At 41.9% G+C, this 24,442-nt stretch overlaps 1 protein-coding gene across 4 annotated transcripts in view; it reads left to right on the forward strand.

The window, feature by feature from the left end:
• LOC111659723 (phospholipid-transporting ATPase ABCA1-like) overlaps positions 1-24,442 on the forward strand; it is a 41,595-nt gene that overhangs the window by 13,619 nt on the left and 3,534 nt on the right. For 3 of the 4 annotated variants that reach the window (XM_023412733.2, XM_023412734.2, XM_023412735.2), the window contains exons 7-47: positions 1,509-1,700; positions 3,578-3,667; positions 9,524-9,767; positions 9,889-10,028; positions 10,138-10,254; positions 11,489-11,683; positions 13,296-13,504; positions 13,599-13,775; positions 13,875-14,097; positions 14,368-14,589; positions 14,799-15,003; positions 15,135-15,248; positions 15,379-15,553; positions 15,680-15,811; positions 15,906-16,045; positions 16,143-16,280; positions 16,393-16,622; positions 16,950-17,022; positions 17,175-17,377; positions 17,523-17,574; positions 17,730-17,843; positions 18,094-18,242; positions 18,432-18,556; positions 18,956-19,054; positions 19,189-19,378; positions 19,522-19,616; positions 19,716-19,748; positions 19,861-19,966; positions 20,332-20,406; positions 21,044-21,213; positions 21,325-21,502; positions 21,634-21,749; positions 21,840-21,984; positions 22,099-22,222; positions 22,312-22,441; positions 22,603-22,786; positions 23,030-23,136; positions 23,363-23,504; positions 23,721-23,855; positions 23,985-24,088; positions 24,214-24,306. In XM_023412733.2, the coding sequence (XP_023268501.1) occupies positions 1,509-1,700; positions 3,578-3,667; positions 9,524-9,767; positions 9,889-10,028; positions 10,138-10,254; positions 11,489-11,683; positions 13,296-13,504; positions 13,599-13,775; positions 13,875-14,097; positions 14,368-14,589; positions 14,799-15,003; positions 15,135-15,248; positions 15,379-15,553; positions 15,680-15,811; positions 15,906-16,045; positions 16,143-16,280; positions 16,393-16,622; positions 16,950-17,022; positions 17,175-17,377; positions 17,523-17,574; positions 17,730-17,843; positions 18,094-18,242; positions 18,432-18,556; positions 18,956-19,054; positions 19,189-19,378; positions 19,522-19,616; positions 19,716-19,748; positions 19,861-19,966; positions 20,332-20,406; positions 21,044-21,213; positions 21,325-21,502; positions 21,634-21,749; positions 21,840-21,984; positions 22,099-22,222; positions 22,312-22,441; positions 22,603-22,786; positions 23,030-23,136; positions 23,363-23,504; positions 23,721-23,855; positions 23,985-24,088; positions 24,214-24,306 (5,885 nt within the window). The remainder of the gene's footprint in view (positions 1-1,508; positions 1,701-3,577; positions 3,668-9,523; positions 9,768-9,888; positions 10,029-10,137; positions 10,255-11,488; positions 11,684-13,295; positions 13,505-13,598; positions 13,776-13,874; positions 14,098-14,367; positions 14,590-14,798; positions 15,004-15,134; positions 15,249-15,378; positions 15,554-15,679; positions 15,812-15,905; positions 16,046-16,142; positions 16,281-16,392; positions 16,623-16,949; positions 17,023-17,174; positions 17,378-17,522; positions 17,575-17,729; positions 17,844-18,093; positions 18,243-18,431; positions 18,557-18,955; positions 19,055-19,188; positions 19,379-19,521; positions 19,617-19,715; positions 19,749-19,860; positions 19,967-20,331; positions 20,407-21,043; positions 21,214-21,324; positions 21,503-21,633; positions 21,750-21,839; positions 21,985-22,098; positions 22,223-22,311; positions 22,442-22,602; positions 22,787-23,029; positions 23,137-23,362; positions 23,505-23,720; positions 23,856-23,984; positions 24,089-24,213; positions 24,307-24,442) is intronic. The other variant, XM_087175737.1, reaches the window with a different exon arrangement.

The following is a 24,442-nucleotide window of genomic DNA, read 5'->3' on the forward strand; positions in this document are numbered from 1 at the left end:
GACATCTATTGATCAAAGAGGGTATAGTACAGACTATAGGGCAGAGTTTCTGTTAGTCTAGAATCATCAATAGGAACAATATATGAGGAGAGGAGTGAAAATTAAGGGAATCTTATTATTATGTTGCCCCCTGCTATATGGAATGAAAATTATTTTTTTCAATTGTTTGACAATTATTCTGCAGCAATGAGATGCAAAACCCTTATTTATATTTGGAGTTTTTAGAACTGTAATAGCCTCTTTATATTCACATAATCCCTCCTCTCCCATCCTTCAGCATTTTCTCTTCAGTGAATGATCAAAATCACTGATTGATTTGAAATTGTGAATTGTTGTAAATTAAATGATTAATCCACATGGATTAACCGGTATCAGATGCTCATACTGCCTCAGTCCTCAAGCAGACAAAAGGACAGCAATATACTCTATACAGCCATAGACAGACATAAGGAAAATATGTTTTGAATTCTCTGCATTGGATGATGAGTATGATTCCCAATCCTGCCTGCTGTAAGCCCTAATGTCTTTCCAATGGAAAGATTACCAGCTGTGCCTGTGTAACACAGACTGGTCAGGGACATTTAGAAGATAAGTCATGTGCTTCTTTTCTCTCTCTCTCTCTCTCTTTCTCTCACACACACACACACACACACACACACACACACAGAGACACACACACATATACGAACATCTTGACTCTGTCAGAGAAAACAAAGCCTCTGTCCAGTCCTTGATGTCCCAGAAAAAGGACATTTGTAACTCAGCCCACATGGGCTCAGCTGTTTGCTCTTTCAAATAACCCGTTTTTTAAAAGGAGGGCAGAGAACCAGTTTTAAATGACAATTTTATCAGAAAAAGAAAAACAATATGGCCTTTTTTTTAATCATCAGACGAGTCTCTTGGAGTGGAGCTTTATTTGGATTACAAATTGTCAGAAAGCTTTAGTGAAGATATCCTTGGTATGCTCCAGCATTGACATTCATAACATTGCTTCCCCTTGTAGTTGCTCTGGTTAATATCTTTCACTGAGCGTCACTGTTTAATTCTCATGGTCAGATTTTAGGAATGTAACTGATACATAACGATCTTTAGAGTCAAGAACAACCACCAAAGGAACTCTGTGTTGAAACACCAATAGTCTTGCTCAACAGCATATTTACGCAACAGAACTTGTAAAGGCATTTTGACTCAAGTTAAAATATTCTTCTCTATAAATCTTTGCATTTGCTTTAGGTCATTTTTATGCTCGTGAAGGGGACATAGAAATGATTGACAGGCTCATCTCTAAATATTCATTGGCAGGCTGCTTGACTTCTTTGTTGTTTGTGGTATATTTCAGTATATGAAGAATGAACATACAATAAATTCAACTTGAAGAGCAGCCCCTTGTGCCACTATGTTGTCAAGTTACAATTTGAACAAAAACTAGATCAGGATATTTATATCTCCTCCTGTGTCCTTTCACAGTCTCTAACACACGCCATGCTCTTTTTTTTCTCTTTGTCCAGGTGCTGACTAAAGGTTTTGGCTTCCATCTCAGAGACCTCTGTAACACCACGCCGCTGGAGGAGTTTGTCCACATTGCTGACCACAACGTGTCCCGTATGACTCAAGAAATTATCTGCAAGTCCTCCAGTGACTGGCTTGACAAAGCCCAGAGCCACTTCCTGTCCAACTTGGACTTCCTCAAACCCATTCGGGTGAGTTCATCTGTTGAGGCACACATGTAGGCCCATTGGTGAGTGTGATGGTCACATGTTTAGTAACTGCCAGGGTTCGATTTTTTTGTATGAAAGTGTAAATCCTTTAGATTTATAACAAAAAAATGAGAAGCATCATGAGCAATCAGACCAAACCTAGATCTCACCAGGACATTGTATCTTGTCCAAACAAGGACGACACTCCCTTCCCATTTGAACTGGAAAATTCATTTTTTCATCACTGACCCGTGTTGCTTCACCACTAGATAATTGGGTTTCCTCCAGCATAAGTAAAATTAGGGCGTCTTTGCCAGGAAGTCAATATTAGATATCCTAAGAAAATGCAATACTTTTCAGTCAACTGGGAGTCATATTATTACTTGGAAACAACAGCGTGTTTCTTCTGTCTTAACAAGTCAAGGCCTTGCTATTTTATTTGCTCTAAGCACTGTTTTCCTATCAGCAAGATGGGTGTTTACAGAATATGAGCTGGGAGATGATGAACAAGGGCACACACACAAAGATACACAAGAGAAAAGGCAAACACACATCCGGATGGTAGATGGTTGTTCCTACACTTCAGAGACTGGTTGTAATAGCCTTTTGAGATCATTGTACTGTGACTGCTAAAGTGGAGCCAATGACTGTGACACCAATATGATGTGACAGGAGGAATCACTGTTTGTATAACTCTGGCAGCTCTATTCATCCATTTAAAGTAAATCCCCTGATCCCTTGTCTTTTCTGGTTACTACAAAACTTGTTGTTTTCCGTATCCACTTGTTTTCTGTTCTCGTTTTCACTCCTCCTCCCGTCCTCTTTCCTCCCTTTACTCTCCGTTGTCACCTCTCCTCTGCCCGTATCTTCCACAACAGCCTGACCCCTTCCCATAAAACCCATGACCTACATGTGAGTCACGATGGTGAGCAGGATGGCAAGAGGTGAAAAAAAAAACACTATGTTCTGTAGCACTGATCTTTAGAGGGAGAAACGGACAAAGGAATGGACACGGAGAATGTCTTTGAAAAATGATCACAAAGTCAGCAGAGCTTAATAACGCAGATGCTTGCTGTGCTGTTAAAGAGATTAGAAAGGCTTTACTCCCATCTCTTGGTATGAGAATGAAATCAGTTTCTGGCTCATTGTGGATCTGATTCACCCGCAAAAATCACATCTTGTTCTTCTTCTGTGACCAAACTTTGATGCAAGAATGGAAATTCCTTTCTAGAAGTATCAAAATCAAGTAAATAGTGAGGTCAGGAACTCTTGCATAATTCAGCTTTCTCCCATTAGTTACACTCTGTATGGGTGTATGTAAGCCGAACAGCCACAACATTAAAACCAGTAACCAATGAACAAATGAGAGAGAAGATACTACAGAACAAGCTACAGTATCTTTCTCTCTGCCTAGACTGCTGCTCTGTCTTCAGCGACGCCTGTGCTTTATCAAGTGTCAGACGTTCCAGCAGCTGACAGCTTAGTGTGATAGATGAGAATACACACACATACACACGCACACACACACACACACACACACACACACACACACACATAGCAGTTTGACAGACAGGAACACAGGAGGTCAAAGTCACACTGACCTGTTGTTCTTTCTCGCCTCCCCTCTTCCCTGACCTGCGACCCAAATGTTGTTCTTCTGCTTTCTCTCCCACCTCTCCTTTACCCCCCCGATAATAAGAAATTATAAAGAAATTATAATAATAAACCTAAAAAAAAAAAAGAAAGTTAAAGATGAAGACAAAAGGCACATAACGAAAAGTAAAAGTTTACACAAAACACATGATTTTCAACACAAGTTACATTTATATTTTTGTGAATTTGAGATTTGATTTGTCCTAATTGCGTTTTCTCTCCAACAGAAGGATGTGAGGTCAGACCCCAAAGTCGTTCAGGAGGTCTCAGCTGCAACCGACAATCTTCTGGAGAGCCTGGGAGCTCTGGCCGTGGAGGTAGATAAACCACACACACACACACACACACACACACACACACACACACACACACACACACACACACATCACAGATCACACTACCCACACATAAAAACAGGACTACTGAAGTATTTGTTTCCAAAGTTCAATCTTCAGTAGTAATGTTTGTGAATAAAATCAATTCTTACCAAGAATCAGCTCATGGTGAAGTTGTTTCATTTATTGTAGACACAGGTCATTATGTAGTAATGCAAGTTGGGGGAGTTAGGGTCATGGCCATATTGACAATATTACAATAAAATAGTTTTTAATATTGTCAAAAAAGAAATGAAAAGGAAGATCCCTAGCAAGTCAAGGCACACTGCTTCATGGTAATAGAAAAAGCGATGTTCAGCCAAGCTTTTATGAACATTGTCGCATGACTTAAAACATGACTGACGCACATCAACTCCCCAATGGTCCTCCTTAAGGTCGGCCAGCTGTTTCGTGTCGATATTGGTCTTGTTTGTCGACATTCAGGCACATTAAGGCCTTTTTAACTTTCTTCTACCACAGTGACAGAGTGCTTTGATTTTCTATGTATGCCACCCCCCTTTTTGAAGCCGGCTTCCACCTCAGATTACTTTTCTAACACAGAGATGACAGATAAGAAATTACAGTTCTGCAAAAAAAAAAAAAACATTTTCTCAAGGTCAGAAAAGAACAAACAGGCTGTGTGAAATTCCCCTGTAGATAGTGGCACAAAAGCCTTACTGAGCCAACAACTAGGTGCACTGACTTAACTGTCTCACACACACATAAACACACACAGGACATAGGATCTCATGCAGGCACATTCTCCTACACACACACACACACCCATGCCTGGCCAAAGCTAATGTAACCCAGTCTGAGCTAAAGGAATGTAGTGGGAGAAAAGCAGCAGTTGGTGGTGCACACAAACTCTTTCTCTCTCTCACACACACACACACACACACACACACACACACACACACACACACACACACACACACACAAACACACATAGCCCCCTTCTTCTCTCAGGCTCCTGTTCTGCTGAGTTAGCAAAACATAAAATCCCAGCTGGATGTGTGTGTGTGTGTGTGTGTGTGTGTGTGTGTGTGTGTGTGTGTGTGTGTGTGTGTGAGAGAATGTTTGCAGCTTTGATAGCATTTTTTGTCTAAGTTGGTGTAAGAAAACCAGTGAGCTGATCCTTTCTTATGTCTTCACCCACTAATGTTGCAGCCTACATCAGTCCTACTTATCCTCTTTCCACTATATCACATTCCTTTTTGCTTGGCTCTGTGTGAGCGGCCAATGATTTACAAAGATGAACTCGGGATATACAAAAGACAGAAGTGGAAGAATGTTAACGCAATGTCATCCTTGCACAACATTCTGAGTTTCGACATGTTTTTTGTTTGTTTCTGAACCAACTCTTATTGATCTTTTATACTCCTGTGGAGACTTTGTGCTTATTTTAGGCCAGTGGCACATCAGGTATGACATGTCAACACACTGTGACATAGTCTCCAGTGTGTATTACTGTGTTTGAAGCGGATTATGTGTGTTTGCTTGTGTGTTTGGTGGACGAGCTATGAGGCTGGCAGAATGGAGAAATGTACTCATGTAAACTCTTAATTCGTAATCATCTGCCTGTGTTTCAATCCAGGGTTTATCACTGTTGAAAGGCCAAAAGAACTGCGGCCATAATGTATTTTCAAAATGTCTTTTCAGGAGGAAAGAAAAAGCTCGTTTTCACATTGTAGGCCATGTGACAAACCACATGAATATTCTGCCAGTGGAATGAACATGTAGAAATAAATCTTGGTTTCTCTGCATTTAAACTTGTTTCAGGAATTTCTCTGAATATCTTGAAAAGAGTCTGAAACAAGTTTAATTGCACTTGAAAAAGTGACAAATTTTCTCCCTTGCTCTAAGAAAATATATAGAAATATATAAGAAGAATATACTCAATACTGAATAACACAGTGACTATGGATGTTGCAGCACCATATTTTAACTGAAGGGAAAAATTGTGCTGTAAAAAATGTAGCAAAATCTTAGTCACTGTTATCAGACAAAGTTTACAGCCATCCATTCTGCATACTGTTTACCCCAAGATTTGCAAGCTGATAAGAAGAAGGTGCGAGCCTGGCACTGTGTAGAAATGAACGGGAGTGCCACATGGAAAATGATTTAAATCTTACAAATTTACATAATCTTCATAACCAGAATAAATTGTGACCAATAGAATATCCTTCACTAATTTCTCAATTAAAGCCCATCAATAGCGTTCAACCTGGATCCTCTAAATTTACTGTTGTTAAATCCTAATTAGTTGCAGTATTCCTCCTAACCTTTTTCTCTGTTTGTAAGCAGATTATTCTGTTTCGCTCAGGAGGCCGGCGGTGCAGAGATTTGAACTCTAATAATCTGCACTCACTCCCACTCATTCCCAACCTATTACAGCACCTTATACCAAAGACTTTCATTATGTTGGGTGATAATTAAGGAAAAAGAGGTCATTAATTTCCTCTCCAGGCAAGCCTGGCAAATGCTTACTTTTTTGAATAATTTATTGTGATTTTAATCAACATGCTTCTCGAAAACATTAGTGACATTTATCTTCTTTGTATTGTTTGCCTTAAGTAGCTTAAGCGGTTGCTTAGCAAAGCAGTAGGGAGTGAATAAACTCGAGTAACCTCTACGTTCCAAAGCCTGATCGCTGTCATCATGGAGAAATCTACAACCTGATATCTGGATGGAAGATTGATCAGAGAGTCTCTAAATTCAACTCAACCTCTTACCGTTTAGAGTTTACAAGAACGTGCTGCAAAAATATGTTAGTTTTAACCTCATTGATTTATCTTCATATGATTCATTCTAAAGATTGTCAGAGGGAGCAGAAGTGACCTCTAATAACCTCAAGACAAACTAATTCCACTGTAATACCTAATAATATTCACATCACAAGCTAGTTTGGATGTGGTTAAAATATTTTATTTCATGTTAATCAATTTACGATTGGTCCCTGAGCTGCTCTGGTCTAAATAACTGTGTGCAGGAGTGGAAATTTGAACTATAGTAACCTCATACAGGCTCCACATTGAGGTTACTCTGGGACGATCCTCTTCTGCTGCTTGCCTGCCTTGTGTGTGTGTGTGTGTGTGTGTGTGTATTACTCACCTAGTCACCCAAGTTAACTTGGCCATCTTCCCTCGAGGGAAATGACACATATATTCAGTCACACAAAAGTGTTCTCAGCACAGGCGAGTGCATGCACGCATAAGAAGTTTTGGATGGCAGAGTCGTAGATTTGGTCGGATATTGGTCTCTGCATGTGTGAGCGTTTGACACTGGAAAAGGAGCAAAAAAGGAGGAGGAGGCTGAGGTTTCTGTCAGTCATTGCTGTGTTTTTGCAGCTACTGTAGCCTCTGGTAACGAACAGATGAAGGCGCATATTTACAAGTACACATGTAACACACATATGTGCACATGCACCACCCGTGACCTTTTTAATGCATAAATACATACAGACAGCCAGCCACATAAGAAAACCACCTACACACAGACCCAGATATGCACCAAGTCCAACACACACGCATGCACACCTTTATCACACCTGTTTTTTTTGTGTGTGAACAAGCAGAAAAGCATGTGACAGTTTGATGTGGCTGAAGGCTCAGCTGCAAAGCAACCACATACAGAACGATCTGTGTGTGCGTGTGTGATCTGAGACGCAGCAGTTCTCTGTCTCACTTTCTCTTTGTTGGAGAACAGTGTTGAATATCGTGTTGACAGGCAGAATAGGAATTACGTGCTGTTGACTGAACAACAGGTGCTGTGAAGTAACGCAGAGTCGACAGAGAAAAGTGTTATTTGTTATGAAACAGCCACGCATTGGTGTGTCAGGATGTTCCGTGCGTTTGTGCCTCATCCCACCAGTTTGTGTGTTGGTGTGTGTTTGTATAGCAGTGAGTGTGTAGTCAGTAACAATTGTCAGTGTAACAGCGCTCTACTTGAGGAGCCTGCGGAGGTGCCTATTAGGAGAATGACCGTCAGTAACCTCTCTTTGTTCTCGCACCTTCCATTCCTGCCGTCTGCACTCACCCCCCCCCCTCCACTCTTCTTTCTTTCTTTCTTTCTTTCTGTCTTTGTTTCTTTGTTTCTTTCTTCCTTTCTTCCTTTTTTCTCTCTCTCATTTTTTGTCACCTGTCTTTGCCCTTCTCACATTTTCACCTCAGGAAAAGTCTGATTTGGTCAGCCTCCATCCTTCACGCACAGAGCCCGAGCTTACCATAAGCCCAAGTACCCTCCTCTGGTTCACGCGCAGGAAACAAAAGCTCCCCTCTTCCTCTGCCCTTTCTTTGTTTCTCTTGCACGAAAAACATAAACCCCCTCCTTTCATTCCTTCCCTATCACGGGTTGGTGACATAATTGCGTGTGCAGTTGACCAGTTTGTAGACTTAAACGGGGAATTTGTGATGACTTGTATCCTGTGGTGACCTGTAGTAACCTCTGTGTGAACCAAAATGAACTCGCTGCTCCCGCAGGAATGATGTAACACTGCATATGACTGTTGATATGATATCAAAAATTCTCTGGGGGACAAGAGGAATGCGACAGAGTTATTTTGTTGTTTATTTATGACAATCAAAGGCAGCAGAATTGTATGTTTAGGTTTGTGCTTCCAGGTATTATGCAGTTTCCCCACACACTTTTAGCTCCGTTTCCTTCACCTGATTTAAACTTCATCAGGGAAATGTGAACAGATGGAAAAAAACAGGAGAAAAATATGTGTGTTTCTCTGTAATGACAAAATTATTTCCTCCAAAAAGTGCATGAACACGTGAGGCAGCACTGAAGACTACTGCTTCTACCACTGTGTGATTAATTCTGCGTGAACCTCGTAACACCAGCAAATACAATCTACTTACTTACTTTAAGAAACTAGATGAACATACGTCATCATAGTTGCTTTAATTATATAAGTAACAGTGCAATAACATGTTAGTAACACAACCTGGTACATGTTATCTGACCTTTCCTCTAGATAGAAATGCAAATCCACATTCACACACTCACACACACATGCAGGCGTGCACAGGACTGGGAACAGCAGTCAAATTTATCTTAGTAAGGCAGACAGCTAAGTGCCAACTGTCTCCACCCCATAGTGCGACACTTGACTTCCATGTCTAGAATACCACCACTCATGGCACAGATGATAACCTTTGATAACTACATCTGCACACACACGCAGACACACATACATGTACATGTGAGCAGACACATACACGCTGCCTCTGTTGTGACAGATGATAGTCTCTCATGTTGATGCAGACATATTATTTTCACTTCTCATACTGTGAGTTACAGTATATGAGACATGTACAGAGCAGGTTTGAACACAGATGTGGTGACACGAAGGAGATATGGCATACAGTACATTCAGGAAACTCATCAACAGTACTTAGAGTCTTTGTTCTGCTGCTGGAAGCTGATGTCATGTAGGACTAATTTCACAGGCATGGATATAATTCCCAGACTAAAATTATTTTTCTACAGATTTTTCCTGTAGTGTTCATTTCCATGTACTTTAAATCACCTTGAAGCATGACAATGTAGCATTAAAAAAGCATTACTGTGTGCGTTGGAAGGCGACATCAACACTCACATCTGTATGTGAGACACTGTAATTTTTTTTGTTTTGGTGAAGAGTACCAGTTTTGAATGTTTGTGTGTATGTTTCTGGGTCTGGGAGTTGTGTCTGATACACTTCTGGCTATCTACCAAAGATCTTCATGCCAATATTTCTGTGTGTGTGTGTGTGTGTGTGTGTGTGTGTGTGTGTGTGTGTGTCTCCACCAGCTTGCCAGTATGAAGAGTTGGAAGGATATGCGAAAGGAGATCCTGTATCTAACTGCAAATGCCACAGGCTCTCCAAACCAGATGTACCAGGCCGTTTCACGTATCGTCTGCGGACACCCTGAGGGAGGTGGCCTCAAAATTAAGTCTCTTAACTGGTATGAAGACAACAACTACAAGGCCCTGTTTGGAAACCATGGTAACGACAGTGACAGTGAACCCCTCTCTGCTTACGACAACTCCTCAAGTAAGTGTCTAGGGCAGATCGACTCTAAAGGACCTTTTCTTTTGTTCACTTTTGTCAGAGATCAGAGTCCTTAACAAGTCCAAATCAAAAGACTCAAAATGTCTTTGTCTTTGTTTCCCAGCCCCTTATTGTAACAACATGATGCGGAGCCTGGAGTCCAGCCCCATTTCCAGGATGATCTGGAGAGCTCTGAAGCCACTGCTCATGGGGAAGATCCTGTACACCCCAGATACTCCTGCAACACAGAGGATCATCCACGAGGTACAACAGGCCCCTCTCATGTCTAAAAGCCTATCAGAACAATCATTTACAATGAATTAAATGACTAAGGATGTGTGTGTGTGTGTGTGTGTGTGTGTGTTCGCTGCAGGTTAATAAGACCTTCCAGGAGCTCGGCGTTCTGAGGGACCTTGGAGGGATGTGGGAGGAGATGAGGCCCAAAGTTTGGAACTTCATGGAGAATAGCGAGGAAATGGACCTGGTTAGGGTGAGTGGGATGCACTGACATTCTTCACGTACACACATCAGAGCTGTGTTCTCAGCGTTCTTCCTGTTTACATAAAGGGTTTAAGCACAGCAATCTGTGCATTTCTCCGACTATTTTTCAAGTTTTCAAGCTTCTGTGGAGGTCTCCACCCCAGAGTTTTAGTTGCGATAGCGACTACCCCGAATATAACAAAGAGAGTTTATGCTTTATTAGCTTCTTCTCAGGCTGATGAAAGTGCTTGTAACCATGCAGGAAGAGGACAGAGGCAAAGAGGGTGAACATGAGAGAGACAAAAATCAATGAATAATACACAGACAGATAATTCAGATGAAAGGGACAAAGAGCTTAGGTCAACCACAAAATTTGATTAGTTGAGATAGATAGCTAGATAGATGTTGTATTAAAATGTGGATCTGGCTGCCATCTAAAAACATGAAGCAAAGCAAGGCTCGGCCTCATTTAAATCATTTGTTCTCAATGATCAGATCAAAGCGGGGAGAAGCACACAGCGTGTTGGTATTTGTGCTCACAGGACTATTTGTTCTGTCGTGATTAATGGGTGTAAAAATGAAGCCTGTCTTGCAGGATCAGGCATTTACAATCATGTGCTTAAGGAAAAAGTCCCATATAATTCACACTTCCCTTTTCTCATCTAAATTGCATATGCACCGCTTCCACCTAGTGGTGAAAGGTGGTATTTTTGTAGAGTACATATGTGCGTCATATTTTCTAACCAGTAGCTCAAATTTAACACTTTAATTTGTTCCGATGACAAGTTTTCGAAAATAACAGGGCTTATATAGTGTTTGATTAGAGGAAATAGGTTTCTCTGTCTGGGAAAGAGGGAAATGGCTGCAATAAAAGAGTCAATGATTTTGACAAAAGCCTTGAACTTGGACCTTAGAAATTCAAATGATAGTAAAATAGGTCACAAGCCACACAGAAAGGTACACAAAAACACACTCAAGAGAGTGCAGCAGTAATAAGGGTCAGAGAACCAAACAAGCCTTAAGACATACTTTTTCACTGCTGTTTGACATACATTTTACAGTGCAGGAGGAAAAGGGTTAAAAAAAAGATGTTAAAGTTTTATGACAGCATAAAATTAACTCTTGTAAAATTCAGGTATTTGGGTTTTCTTTATCTCAACGTGTAATAACACGTAGACTCTCAGACACGAATACATTGTCCATAATAATCAATATAAATCTTTCACATTGTTTTGTTTTTGCAGACCCTGCTCCAGAATAACGCCAGTGCTGCATTCTTAAACACCCAGCTCAGTGGGACTGAGTGGCACGTGTCAGATGTGTTTGAATTCCTGTCCAAGGCCTCAGAGGACCCAAGACCCGCAGGGTCCACCTACACCTGGAGAGATGTCTTCAACGAAACCGACCAGGCCATACAGACCATCTCACGCTTCATGGAGGTTAGTGTGTGAGCGACGCATCACCAAAAAGACAGCATACACAAAATAAATAATAATAACAATAATTATGACAAAAATAATAATAATAGTAATAATATACAGTATTATATATGTTGGGCCATATTTGTATGGGTCTTAAGTTGAGTCTGTAAAATAGCTGTTATCAATCCTTCATTTAGGTCAAGATGCAAAGAAAACCTCGTGGAGAAATAGGTTAAATGCCAATTGTCCATTTAGGTCAGAACATTACAAAATCCTCCAGTATCTTCCATTGTTTCCTAGTGCACTTTGAACTACATTAGGATCTTGGCACAGCTATTAAAAGCCTTGAAATCAAATGTTCTTTTCCTTTCCTTCCCTTGTCGAGTTAAATCATTGCTATGCGGAGTGTGTCACTGCTCCCTGTCTCCGTGTATTGGGTCAGTATGCCAGAGCCGAGCTTTAGCAATAAACAATCACCCCTAAACTCCTGCCAAATGTTGATCAATGTTCATGCCCCAGTGATTGGGTAATTATTGTCTAATTCATCTGTGTCAGAGGATTTCTTCACTCAAATGTCTATAAAATAAACATCATGTATCTCTAATATATATATATATATATATATACACACTAATAATCAGATTGCTTCAATAAATAATGATGTTTTCCACACCATACGCTGATGACGTAGACAACTGATAAGAGACTGATGATCTTCTAAATATAACAGATGATTTTTTTTGTGCGGCCACCTCATGACATTAAACTCACCTCAGTGTCCTCTTCCCTCTTATCACTGTGAATAATGCAATAAATCATTTACAAATAGAGAATGTTAAACCCTAACCTCAGGTCAGTTAGGTATCTTTGTCACACAAATATTGAACTCACTGAATTTTCTTTGACCTTGTTTACATCTAGCAACACTGCAAACGACCCACTGACCTACCAACTGTGCCTCCCCTTTTAAGAGGATCATATTATGTGTATAAACTGACATTTTTCACACCAAAAACTATGTCAAGGCCTCACATGACCGTAAAAGACTGTCACGCCCGTAGGCATTAGGAGTGCTCATGCAGTATTTTCATTACGCCATCAGAACTCAGTGGCTTCTCACACACTCGGAATGAGGGGATGGGGTATAAATCATCTTATGTCAGCTAAATATGTGAGAGGCTAATCTGTAGGAGGTCTCAACAAATCAGCTGAACAAAATGTGCTATGGTTACTCATTGTCTACCCAAGTCACATGAGTTTGTGTATAAAGTTTATAGTTATTAAGAACTTCTGAGCAATATTTGTGAGGAAAAGGGTGTGATTGTTTGAGGAGGAAATTTCATGACCTGTGTGTAAGCGTTGATTAGTTTGTTTTGGAGGCGTTAAAGAGCTGTCAGTCAAAATGAGCTACAGGCGGATGACTCTGTAAACAACAGCAACTTCAAAACACCATTAGGACCATTTTACATTAACATTTTAAGTAGTATTATTTTTCTGCAAAACATCCTACCACTTGTCTGTTCTCCTTTTACATCCTTCTTTAACTAGACATTTACATCTTACAACAGCTAATGCTCTTTTCTTATCAAACGGATCAACACATGGCATAAACCCCCTCTCCCTCCTTCAGTGCGTGAACCTGGACAAGCTGGAGCCAGTAGCTAATGAGGAGCGATTGGTCAACAAGTCCATGGGTCTCCTGGACAACCAGAAATTTTGGGCAGGAATCGTGTTTCCTGACATCGCCCGTAGCAACAGCACTGACCTGCCTCCCAATGTCAACTATAAGATTCGCATGGACATTGATAACGTGGAGAGGACGAACAAGATTAAAGATGGGTAAGGGTCCAATTATTATTTAATCTGTGATCATTTGCAGATTTTCAGAGTTTTATTTCGTCATGAGACTTCTAACCTTCATCTTGCATTGTAGGTATTGGGATCCTGGTCCCAGAGCTGACCCCTTCGAGGACCTTCGGTACATCTGGGGTGGATTTTCCTACCTGCAGGACGTCATCGAGCATGGAATCATCAGAGCCATCACTGGCACCAAGGAGAAGACGGGCATCTACATTCAGCAGATGCCTTACCCCTGTTACGTTGATGACATGTAAGTGAACAGTGTGGGCGGAAAAACAAAAAAAATCTTTCCCTCTACAGGTACTTGACTGGATGTGTGGCTCATTTTTTCGTACGTTTTTTTTCACAGCTTCCTTCGGGTGATGAGTCGTTCGATGCCTCTCTTCATGACCTTGGCATGGATGTACTCAGTGGCCATCATCATCAAGGGCGTTGTGTACGAGAAGGAGGCACGGCTCAAGGAGACCATGAGGATCATGGGACTGAACAACGGCACCCTGTGGCTCAGCTGGTTCATCAGCAGTTTAATCCCACTGCTGATCAGCGCGGGCTTGTTGGTGATGTTATTGAAGGTTGGTGTTAGACTTAGACAAGTACGCATACATGTGCACAAAGGCATCATCACACAGGAATGTCAACAAATTAGAGGGGGGAAAAAACTGACATATTCACACTGATCATCGCTGATGGTCACTCTTGTTTTTCCATGACTACAATTCTTCATTGTCAAGAAATGTCCTCATCTTGTGGAAAACAAGTGATATCATACTGCTGTAACCGGGAAACAATTTAACTCTGCTTTTCTTTCTCTCCCCCCCACACCCCACACCCACCATTCTCAGATGGGAAACCTGCTCCCTTACAGTGACCCGGGTGTTGTGTTTCTATTCCTTGGATCATTCGGCGTAGTAACCATCATGCAGTGTTTCCTCATCAGCACCCTGTTCTCGCGTGCTAACTTGGCAGCTGCCTGCGGTGGGATCATCTACTTCACCCTCTACCTACCCTACGTGCTGTGTGTCGCCTGGCAAGACTACGTCGGCTTTGGAGCAAAAGTTGTTGTGGTGTGTGGAAGTAATTTGATAATACACATGCGAATACTCAGCATTTTGTGTTGAGTGTTGTGCTGAGTTTGAAGTCTCTAGTATTTGTTGAGATGGACAAACCCAAAAAGTCACATGTCTGTAAATCTACATGCATTCTGTGGTTATTAAGTTATTATGGAGTTATTTTTTCTCTCCACTAAACTCTGGTTTCTCTGCTCTTCCCTCAGAGTCTGCTGTCTCCTGTTGCGTTTGGGTTTGGCTGTGAGTACTTTGCCCTGTTTGAGGAGCAAGGTGTGGGTATCCAGTGGTCGAACCTGCTGGCCAGCCCTCTGGAGGAAGACAGCTACAACCTGACCACCTCTATCTGCCTCATGCTGTTTGACGCCGTTCTGTATGGAATAATGACCTGGTACATCGAAGCTGTGTTTCCTGGTGAGTCACGGACGAAGTTTACAATTGTGTTTCTAAATCAGTTATGTACAGTTGCTAGTATTATGAGTTCTTGAGGTTTTTTTAGTGGACGTGGCAAAAAGATAAGAATAAAACAATTCTTTCTATTCCAGGTCAGTATGGGATCCCCAGGCCTTGGTATTTCCCTTTCACTAAGACGTACTGGTGTGGGGAGAAAGAGAACAAGAACCTCTCCACCCCTCTGTCAAAGAAGGGCAATGCTGAAGGTGCAAATCATAATCATTGTTTTCATGGATGAATATTCAGATACAAAACCTTTACTGAAACATTGTCACATGTGAAGGGTTAAGTCTTTTCAAACATCTACTTATGTCGTTGTCTTTACTTTATCCACAGCTGTGTGTATTGAGGAGGAACCGGGCCACATCGACCCTGGTGTCTACATTGAGAATCTAGTGAAGGTCTACAGCCATGGAAACAAGCTGGCTGTAGACGGACTGTCCCTGAGGTTCTATGAAGGACAGATCACTTCCTTCCTTGGACACAATGGAGCTGGCAAGACCACAACTATGTAAGATAATGCACACGTTATCGTACAGTACAACTACAACGCTCCAAGAGAGGAGTTATGGGAATTTGAAATCTACTCAGTTGAGATTGTGATTGACTGTTGTGTCTCTTCCTGGTTTTCTAATAGGTCAATCCTGACAGGGTTGTTCCCACCCACCTCTGGTACAGCCTACATCCTCGGCAAGGACATCCGCACTGAACTGAGCACCATCCGACAGAATCTGGGCGTCTGTCCCCAGCACAACGTACTTTTCAGCATGTATGTATCCAGTATCAGGGACTGAATTCTTAGCATGCGTGTAGCCTCTTTGTGCTCTGGTAATCATGTGGTTTGTTGACTTGCTGTAATCCAGGCTGACGGTTGAGGAACACATCTGGTTCTACGCCCGTCTGAAGGGGCTGCCGGAGGAGAAGGTGAAGGCTGAGATGGAGCAGATTGTCAACGATGTTGGACTGCCTCACAAGCGACAGTCTCGCACCAGCACCCTGTCCGGTCAGTTTGATTATTTTAAATTTTGTATCTTCATTTCTGTGTAAAGGGCAATTTTCAAATGTGTGATTCTAACTTTTTGTCCCTGTTGTCTTTGTAGGTGGGATGCAGAGGAAGTTGTCGGTGGCCCTGGCTTTTGTTGGGGGCTCAAAGGTTGTGATCCTGGATGAACCTACTGCTGGCGTTGACCCTTATGCACGCAGGGGAATCTGGGACCTGCTGCTTAAATACAGACAGGGTGAATACTACTATACTTGATATATTTACTTTTTTCATTTTTATGTATCATTATGTCAAAGACCACTCAGAAACTATCAACTTGAGCTGACTGTGTTTTTCCCTCCCGTCAGGCCGCACCATCATCCTGTCCACTCATCACATGGATGAGGCTGACATCCTTGGTGACAGAATCGCCATCATTTCCCACGGCAAGCTGTGCTGTGTAGGCTCCTCGCTCTTCCTGAAGACTCACCTGGGGACGGGCTACTACCTGACCCTGGTCAAGAGAGATTACGACCTGACGCTTCAGTCCTGCAGGAATTCTGCCAGCACCGTCTGCTACAGCAAGAAAACAGAGAAGGTATAAAAGAGATGTAACAACTCACATTAGAAATTAGTTTTAGAAGGATAAAAAATAAATGGTCTCATTTCCAGTAATGTTACTGACATAAAATACAGGAGCTTGTTCCTTTTTCTGTCTGATTAATCGCTCGGTTCATCACGTTTCATTCTTTCACATTGTGCCCAAAAGCAAACACATGCAGATTGTGACAGACTTTTCTCGCGCCAGACTCGAGAGTTTAATTAGCAAAGAGTTAAAAATAGAAAGGATAATTTATTACCAGAAAGCAATCAAACGTTTAACTTAGTCTTACTAAACTGTTTATCCCTTTTGTCTTTTGTTCAGGAGGACAGTGTATCAGAGAGCAGTTCAGATGCTGGTTTGGGCAGCGAACCGGAAAGTGAAACCACCACTATTGGTAAGAACTGACAATAAACTGGCTACCTTAGCAGAGGACAGGTTTTTTTTTCTTTTTCCAGTAGAATTAACTTTACAAGACATGTAAGATGTCAATGTTTTTTATTCCCTCTCATCAAGTTCTCGCTCTTCCTGCCCATTCTTGTCCTACAGATGTCTCCCTCATCTCTAACGTGATATTCAAGCATGTCCCAGAGGCTCGTCTGGTGGAGGACCTCGGCCATGAGCTCACTTATGTCTTGCCCTACCAGTCCGCTAAAGATGGAGCTTTTGTGGAGCTTTTCCACGAGCTTGACGACAGACTCACCGACCTGGGAATATCCAGCTATGGAATATCTGATACTACCCTGGAAGAGGTAATGAGCACTTAAGAGCTGACTGAGCTTTTTGTCCGGTCTTCCGCAGTTGGCCTTCCATTGTTGGCTGTAAATTAAAAGATCAGTCACCATCTGTTTTTCAAGTTTAGCCGCTGTTTTAATCTCGTGTCCTCCATCTCTTCAGATTTTCCTCAAAGTGGCCGAGGACAGTGGAGTCGACTCTGTTGAGCTTTCAGGTGAGATTTATGAGATTTTCCAGTTTGCACGATAATATTTATACACCTGAACGACAAAACCACAGTTATTGTAGTGGGACATCATCATTAAACAAAACAGAAAACATGAAACTGCAGTGGGTTAAATGAATTCGTCTACTCTCCTGTGGCTGCAGATGGAGTCGTACCAACCAGGACTCGTCGTCGTCACGCCTTTGGAGACCACCAGAGCTGCCTGAAGCCGTTCACTGAGGATGATTTCGATTTCAACGACTCTGAAGGTGACCCAGGTAGAACTGCACTACCCAGCATGCAGTGCAATGATAGCAACAGCCTTGTTGCTGCCATTCATATATTGTTTTGTTTTTTTGTTGTTTTTTTTTAAGGAAACTAGATTTATGTTGTGAAGCGTTAAAATGAGTTGCTTTGTGCCAGTAAAGTTGCCTTTACAGACAGTTATTGTTAGCAATGTGACAAAATCAGGACAGACACTTATCATGTTGCAAGTTTGCTCATGTGTATCGTGGTGTCTGTGTCCAGAATCCCGTGAGACCGACTGGCTCAGCGGAACAGATGGCAAAGGTTCGTACCAGGTCAAAGGCTGGAGTCTGAAGAGACAGCAGTTTGTTGCACTACTCTGGAAACGGTTTCTCTACGCTCGGCGCTCCAGGAAAGGCTTCTTTGCTCAGGTACGCCGGTGCTATTTTCGTATACGCACACTGCACATATAGAGGAAACCACTGTACGGGTGTCTCTGCCTTGCATCACTCGTGCAAGATTTTCTGAACAACTGCATGTTACAATGAAGCAGTAAATCTGAGGTGTGACAGTTTTCATGTGCGTTCGATGTAATAAATCTTGACGGTGCTGTTTTTCAGATCGTTCTCCCTGCGGTGTTTGTGTGTATTGCCCTGGTGTTCAGCCTGATTGTTCCTCCCTTTGGAAAGTACCCCAGTCTGGCTCTGGATCCCGGCATGTATGGAGAGCAGTTCACCTTCATCAGGTGAGATCTTTTTCTTTCTGTCTTTCCTCCTTTTCACCCATTTATCATTCTAATAATAAAACAATAGCTAACCAGTTATCTGTCAAACCACTCTTTAATCTTCAGTTCACCTCAATCGAGTCTTTCTCGTGTCCTGTCAAGAAAAAGAAATGAACAAGCACATTTTCCTAAAGAAATGTGTTGTTTGCATCTAAAAAGTGCACAACTGATAAAATATGTAAAAGGTTACCTAACTGTACTTACATTCACACGTTACCTAACTGGCGTAGCAGGAAAAAGTGCTGAAACTGCACTGGATACAATCCTTACAGGGATTCACAATAACAGTTGTGAAGAAACTATGAAACTCAGGATAAACACCTTCTGTGTTATGTAATGGGTTCTCTTGTGTCTTCATAGTAATGACATGCCTGACGATCCTCACACCAATAAACTACTGGGAGCTCTGACAGAAAAACCAGGATTTGGAACACGCTGCATGGAAGGAGAGCCCATACCGTGAGTTTTGTTAAGAAAATAAAAATATATAGATCTAGAGTAGATCTATATATATAGTAGTAGTAGTGTATTGTACTCTACACACACTCATAAAATGGTAATTTGAAGTTTAATATATACTTGTGTCAACTCAGGGACACGTCCTGCACTGCAGTAGAGGACGAGTGGTCGATCCCACAAGTTTCTCAAAGTGTGAAGGACATGTTTGAAAAAGGCAACTGGACCATGGAGAATCCGTCTCCCCTGTGTGAGTGCAGCTGCGAAGGGCGCAAGAGGATGCTGCCGGAGTGTCCAGCTGGTGCCGGGGGACTTCCACCACCGCAGGTTGGTGACACCAAACATGTATAAAGTCAAAACCGAAGTGTTAGTAATCCACAAAATTACAAAAGTAAAAATTCAAATAATTAATATATTCTCTTAAACACACAAAAATGTTAATCAATTTTTTTGCCTGTTTGTGTGTCCAGATGATGATCAGTGACAAAGACACTCTTCAGAATTTGACTGGCAGAAACATCTCGGATTATCTGGTTAAAACCTACGCGCAGATTATTGGCAAGAGGTAACGCTGATCTCAAATATTTGTGTTAATTCTGGCTTCATTGTGTCATTTCTCACTCAAGGAATTGCTAACCGTTAAATATTTTTTCTTCTCTTACAGCCTGAAGAACAAGATTTGGGTCAACGAGTTCAGGTACATTATCAGATATCTTCCATCTTCAGTTTACTGGTATATCAATAGTATTGATCTGAGTGCAGCTCAGCTGTGTCCTTCACTGATATTAAAATGATGGTGCTCTCCACAGATACGGTGGATTCTCACTGGGGGCCAGGAATTCTCAGCTTCTGTCCAACAGAGATGAAATTGACGATGCAATCGTGGAGCTAAGGAGACGCTTCCGCCTGGAGAGGGTGAGAGATTTCATTACAGTACTGTTTTACATCCTACACTTAACTGGTCTGTAGCAGCCTGTTACTCAGGAAAAGCAAACTGGTTAAATTTTACTGCTGCAGTTTCAGTCATAGACAATAGCTCTTTTATAAAGGGAATCATTTCAACATTTTTATGTTTTTGCAATTATAGCTGTAGTGAAATTAGATTTGATGGACTCATGTTATTGTAGGTTTGAACAGTGTTAGTTTTCCATGGACTAAAGAAGACTCTCTCTCTCTCTCTCTCTCTCTCTCTCTCTCTCTCTCTCTCTCTCTCTCTCTCTCTCTCTCTCTCTCTCTCTCCCTCCCACTCGCCTTCTCTCTGTGCCTCACCCATCCTCCAGGGAACTGCAGCAGATCGTTTCTTTCGCAGTCTCTCCAGTTTTATCCAAGGACTGGACACCAAGAATAACGTCAAGGTTAGCACAGACACCTGCACACACACACTAACACACTCACACATTCATACAGGTTATACAACGTCACATGGCTCTGTAGATTACTGTCAAGCCTCCCTGAACAAATCCTTCAGCGATGCCGCTGTTACGCCCATGTAGACACAAAATGTATCACTCATTCTATTCATATTGTGTAATTTGATTGCGTAATAACTAATTTCTTCACTTAACAGATTAAAAACTTGCATAGCTTTCGGCCCCACAGTGCTGACACATTTCATGCTTTTTGTTTTTTACTCTTTATTCCTCACTTGTGCAACGTGTATTTCTTTTTTCAATGCTTCAGAATAAGTATATTGCTTTAAATCCCACCTAAAAAACAATAAAAACAAACAATAAAACGATGGATGCCATAGTAACAACCTAAGTACATGTGCAGTATTCCTGTGAATATAGACAAAGCTCATTAAGACCGAACAAAGAAAGGCATAGAAATGGGGGGACTCAATCATTTAGCGGGAACAGAGCCACTTTTCAAGGACAAAATCTTCCAATTTTTCCTCTGTTCACCAAGCTAGTAATTTACTTCCAGGCTGCTCTGTTTTTTCCTCTGAGGTTACAGAGACTAAAATGTCACATCTGCTTCTCTTTTCTTCAGATCTGGTTTAACAACAAGGGCTGGCACAGCATCGGCTCTTTCCTCAATGTGATGAACAACGGCATCCTGCGGGCAAGTCTGCCAACTGGGGAAGACCCCGCAAAGTTTGGCATCACTGCCTACAATCATCCGCTCAACCTCACCAAGGAGCAGCTGTCGCAGGTCGCATTGTGAGTATTAGAACATGGGGGTACATTTGTAAATCTCATTTCTGTCTCATTTCTATGACATTTACCACGTCTCATTCTCTTTCTTCATTCGCTCTCCTCTCTCTCGCTCAGGATGACAACATCAGTGGACGTGCTGGTGTCCATCTGCGTGATCTTCGCCATGTCCTTTGTCCCGGCCAGTTTTGTGGTTTTCCTCATCCAGGAGAGAGTGAACAAGGCGAAACACATGCAGTTCATCAGTGGGGTGCAGCCTTTCCTCTACTGGCTGGCCAACTTTGTCTGGGATATGGTAAGACACTCCAGTTCTGCCACTGGTTCCTCTCCAAACTGAATGAGAAATGAAAGAGAAAAGTCAGAATGCATTTTTTTTTTGGTCTTTTTAAAGCTCACTTGAAGCCTCTTTTTCTTCCTCTCTTGCAGTGCAACTACATCGTCCCGGCCACATTGGTTATCATTATCTTTGTGTGTTTCCAACAAGACGCCTACGTCTCCTCCACCAATCTGCCTGTGTTGGCTCTGCTGCTGCTGCTCTACGGGTGAGTTTGACTCAAGTTCCCTTTGATTTATTTTTCCTTCTTTCATAATTTTCTCTTCTCACCTAAAGTGATCTTTGTGTCTCCTTCCAGATGGTCGATCACCCCTCTGATGTACCCAGCCTCATTTTTCTTTAAGATCCCCAGCACGGCCTATGTGGTTCTGACCAGCGTAAACATATTGATCGGAATCAATGGCAGCGTTTCTACATTTGTACTGGAGCTGTTTGGGAGCAATGTGAGTAATGTCTTAATGGAGCAGTCAATTGATTGATTGTTGATTCAAAAATGTGCAGCCTGATTAAACCGGATTGAATATTAACTGTGAATGTTGACGTCGCTCCTGTTTCAGGAGATCGGTGGTATCAACGACATACTGAAGAACGTGTTCCTCATCTTCCCGCACTTCTGTCTGGGCAGAGGACTGATTGACATGGTGAAGAATCAGGCAATGGCTGATGCTTTGGAAAGATTCGGTAAGCACAACAGACCTCTATCAACAAGTGTATTTGTATTGGTTTTGACAAGATGAGTATTAAGTGCCGAAATGTCGGTTCTGTCGTAGGTGAAAACCGATTCCGTTCCCCTCTGGCCTGGGACATGGTGGGAAAAAACCTGTTTGCAATGGCCATAGAGGGCGTTGTCTTCTTCTGCATCACCGTCCTCATTCAGTACCGCTTCTGCATCAAGGCCAGGTGGGTGATACATGTGCTTTGATATTCATTAAAAGTTCCTTCTCCACGTAGCACAGCACTCCTGTCTAAGAACTCAAAACTAAATACTTAATATGAGGTCTGCCTTGGCGAGTCTGTCTTAAATATGACTTCTCCTCACTCCACTACCTGTGATCTTCCAGGTCTTCCACCAGTCATCTGAAGCCTATTGGAGAAGAAGATGAGGATGTGGCCAGAGAGCGACAGAGGATCCTGAGTGGAGGAGGACAGTCAGACATCCTGGAGCTCAGGCAGCTTACCAAGATTTACAAGCGTAAACAGAAGCCAGCAGTGGACCGGTTGTGTGTTGGCATCCCCCCCGGAGAGGTACGATACAGATACAGTATCTTACACCTGTTAATACCTGCCACACATGAATCTAGACCACCAGGAAAACACAAGGGTTTGAGTGTTGAAACTGTTTTATTTAGAGGATGTCCTGGTTTATTTTCAAATTGGGTTAAAAAGATTACCAGCTAATGCAATGAATTTGTAAGACTGAGTGAAGACATTCCTGTAAAAATTAAAACCACTTGTGTTGAGGTTAATATTGTCTTTCTTTTCCTGCAGTGCTTCGGTTTGCTGGGAGTGAATGGAGCAGGGAAAACCAGCACCTTTAAAATGCTGACAGGAGACTCTGTGGTCACCAGTGGAGAGGCCTACCTGGCTGGTAAAAGGTGAGGACAGGTTTTACCACAAAAGAAATAATAGATCTGCTCGCTTGTTATAGAATATATATATATATATCCTATGCAGCCTGTCTGACTGAAGATATAGGAATAATGAGATAATAACAAGCAGATTTTCTTTGATTTGTGAGGGGAAAAAAAAAACAATATATTGACATATTTTTGCTGTCCGTAAAATGTAATCATGCTCTTCTTTGTGTTCATCGCACTCCAGTGTAACTACAGAGATCGATGAAGTGCATCAGAACATGGGCTACTGTCCTCAGTTTGACGCTATCAATGACCTGCTGACCGGCAGAGAGCATCTCGAGTTCTACGCCATCCTGAGAGGAGTGCCTGAGAAGGAAGTCTGCGAGGTCAGCAACAAACAAACACTTACACACATGCATAAACCTACTGTATTATCTATGACTTACTCTGTTAGTCTTATTTTGCTGATCTTTTTATATATGTTTATTAGACGGACAATTCTACTTTTGTTGTCTTGTTTTTCCATTTTCAGTCTATGTTAATGAAAAATATGTGTATTTATATATTATGGATGACACTGAAATCTTTATCCTGCCCACTAGGTGGCAGAGTGGGGCATCCGGAAGCTGGGGTTGGTCAAATATGTGGACAAGTCGGCTGGCAGCTACAGTGGAGGAAACATGAGGAAACTGTCTACTGCCATCGCTCTCATAGGAGGACCACCTGTTGTGTTTCTGGTTAGTGAAACTAAACAACAACAATTATTTTTCATAAAGCAGGTCCGCAGTGGTTCCTAAAGACAGCAGGTTGTTTGTTCAATTCTATCCTGTAGCACCAGCTGAGTATCTGTTGTTTCCTGTTCACAGGATGAACCAACGACAGGCATGGACCCTAAAGCACGTCGGGCCTTATGGAACGCCATCCTCAGCATCATCAAAGAGGGACGATCTGTAGTCCTGACCTCTCACAGGTTAGACTCGCCATCTGAACTACATCCATTCAGTTAACCATGTCTACCAACACACCATGAACTATTTTTTGTTTCGTTTATGTATTTTTCCCAACATTACTTACCTCATTTCTCATTGTTTACAGTATGGAGGAGTGTGAAGCACTTTGCACCAGGATGGCCATCATGGTCAATGGCAGGTTCCGCTGTCTTGGCAGCGTACAGCACCTCAAAAACAGGTAGGAAGACACGCCAGAGCAATAGCACACCCATACACTTTCTAAGTATAAGAAATTTTAAAATGAGAAATCTTTAATTGGCTAATTGTCTTACAGTATGATAATTTACAACACTGTCATATATAGTAATAATAAT

Source organism: Seriola lalandi, unplaced genomic scaffold (genome assembly GCF_002814215.2).
Source record: "Seriola lalandi dorsalis isolate HSWRI2012SDOR001 ecotype SW California unplaced genomic scaffold, Sedor1 jcf7180002054486, whole genome shotgun sequence".
NCBI classification, from domain to species: Eukaryota; Metazoa; Chordata; class Actinopteri; order Carangiformes; family Carangidae; genus Seriola; species Seriola lalandi.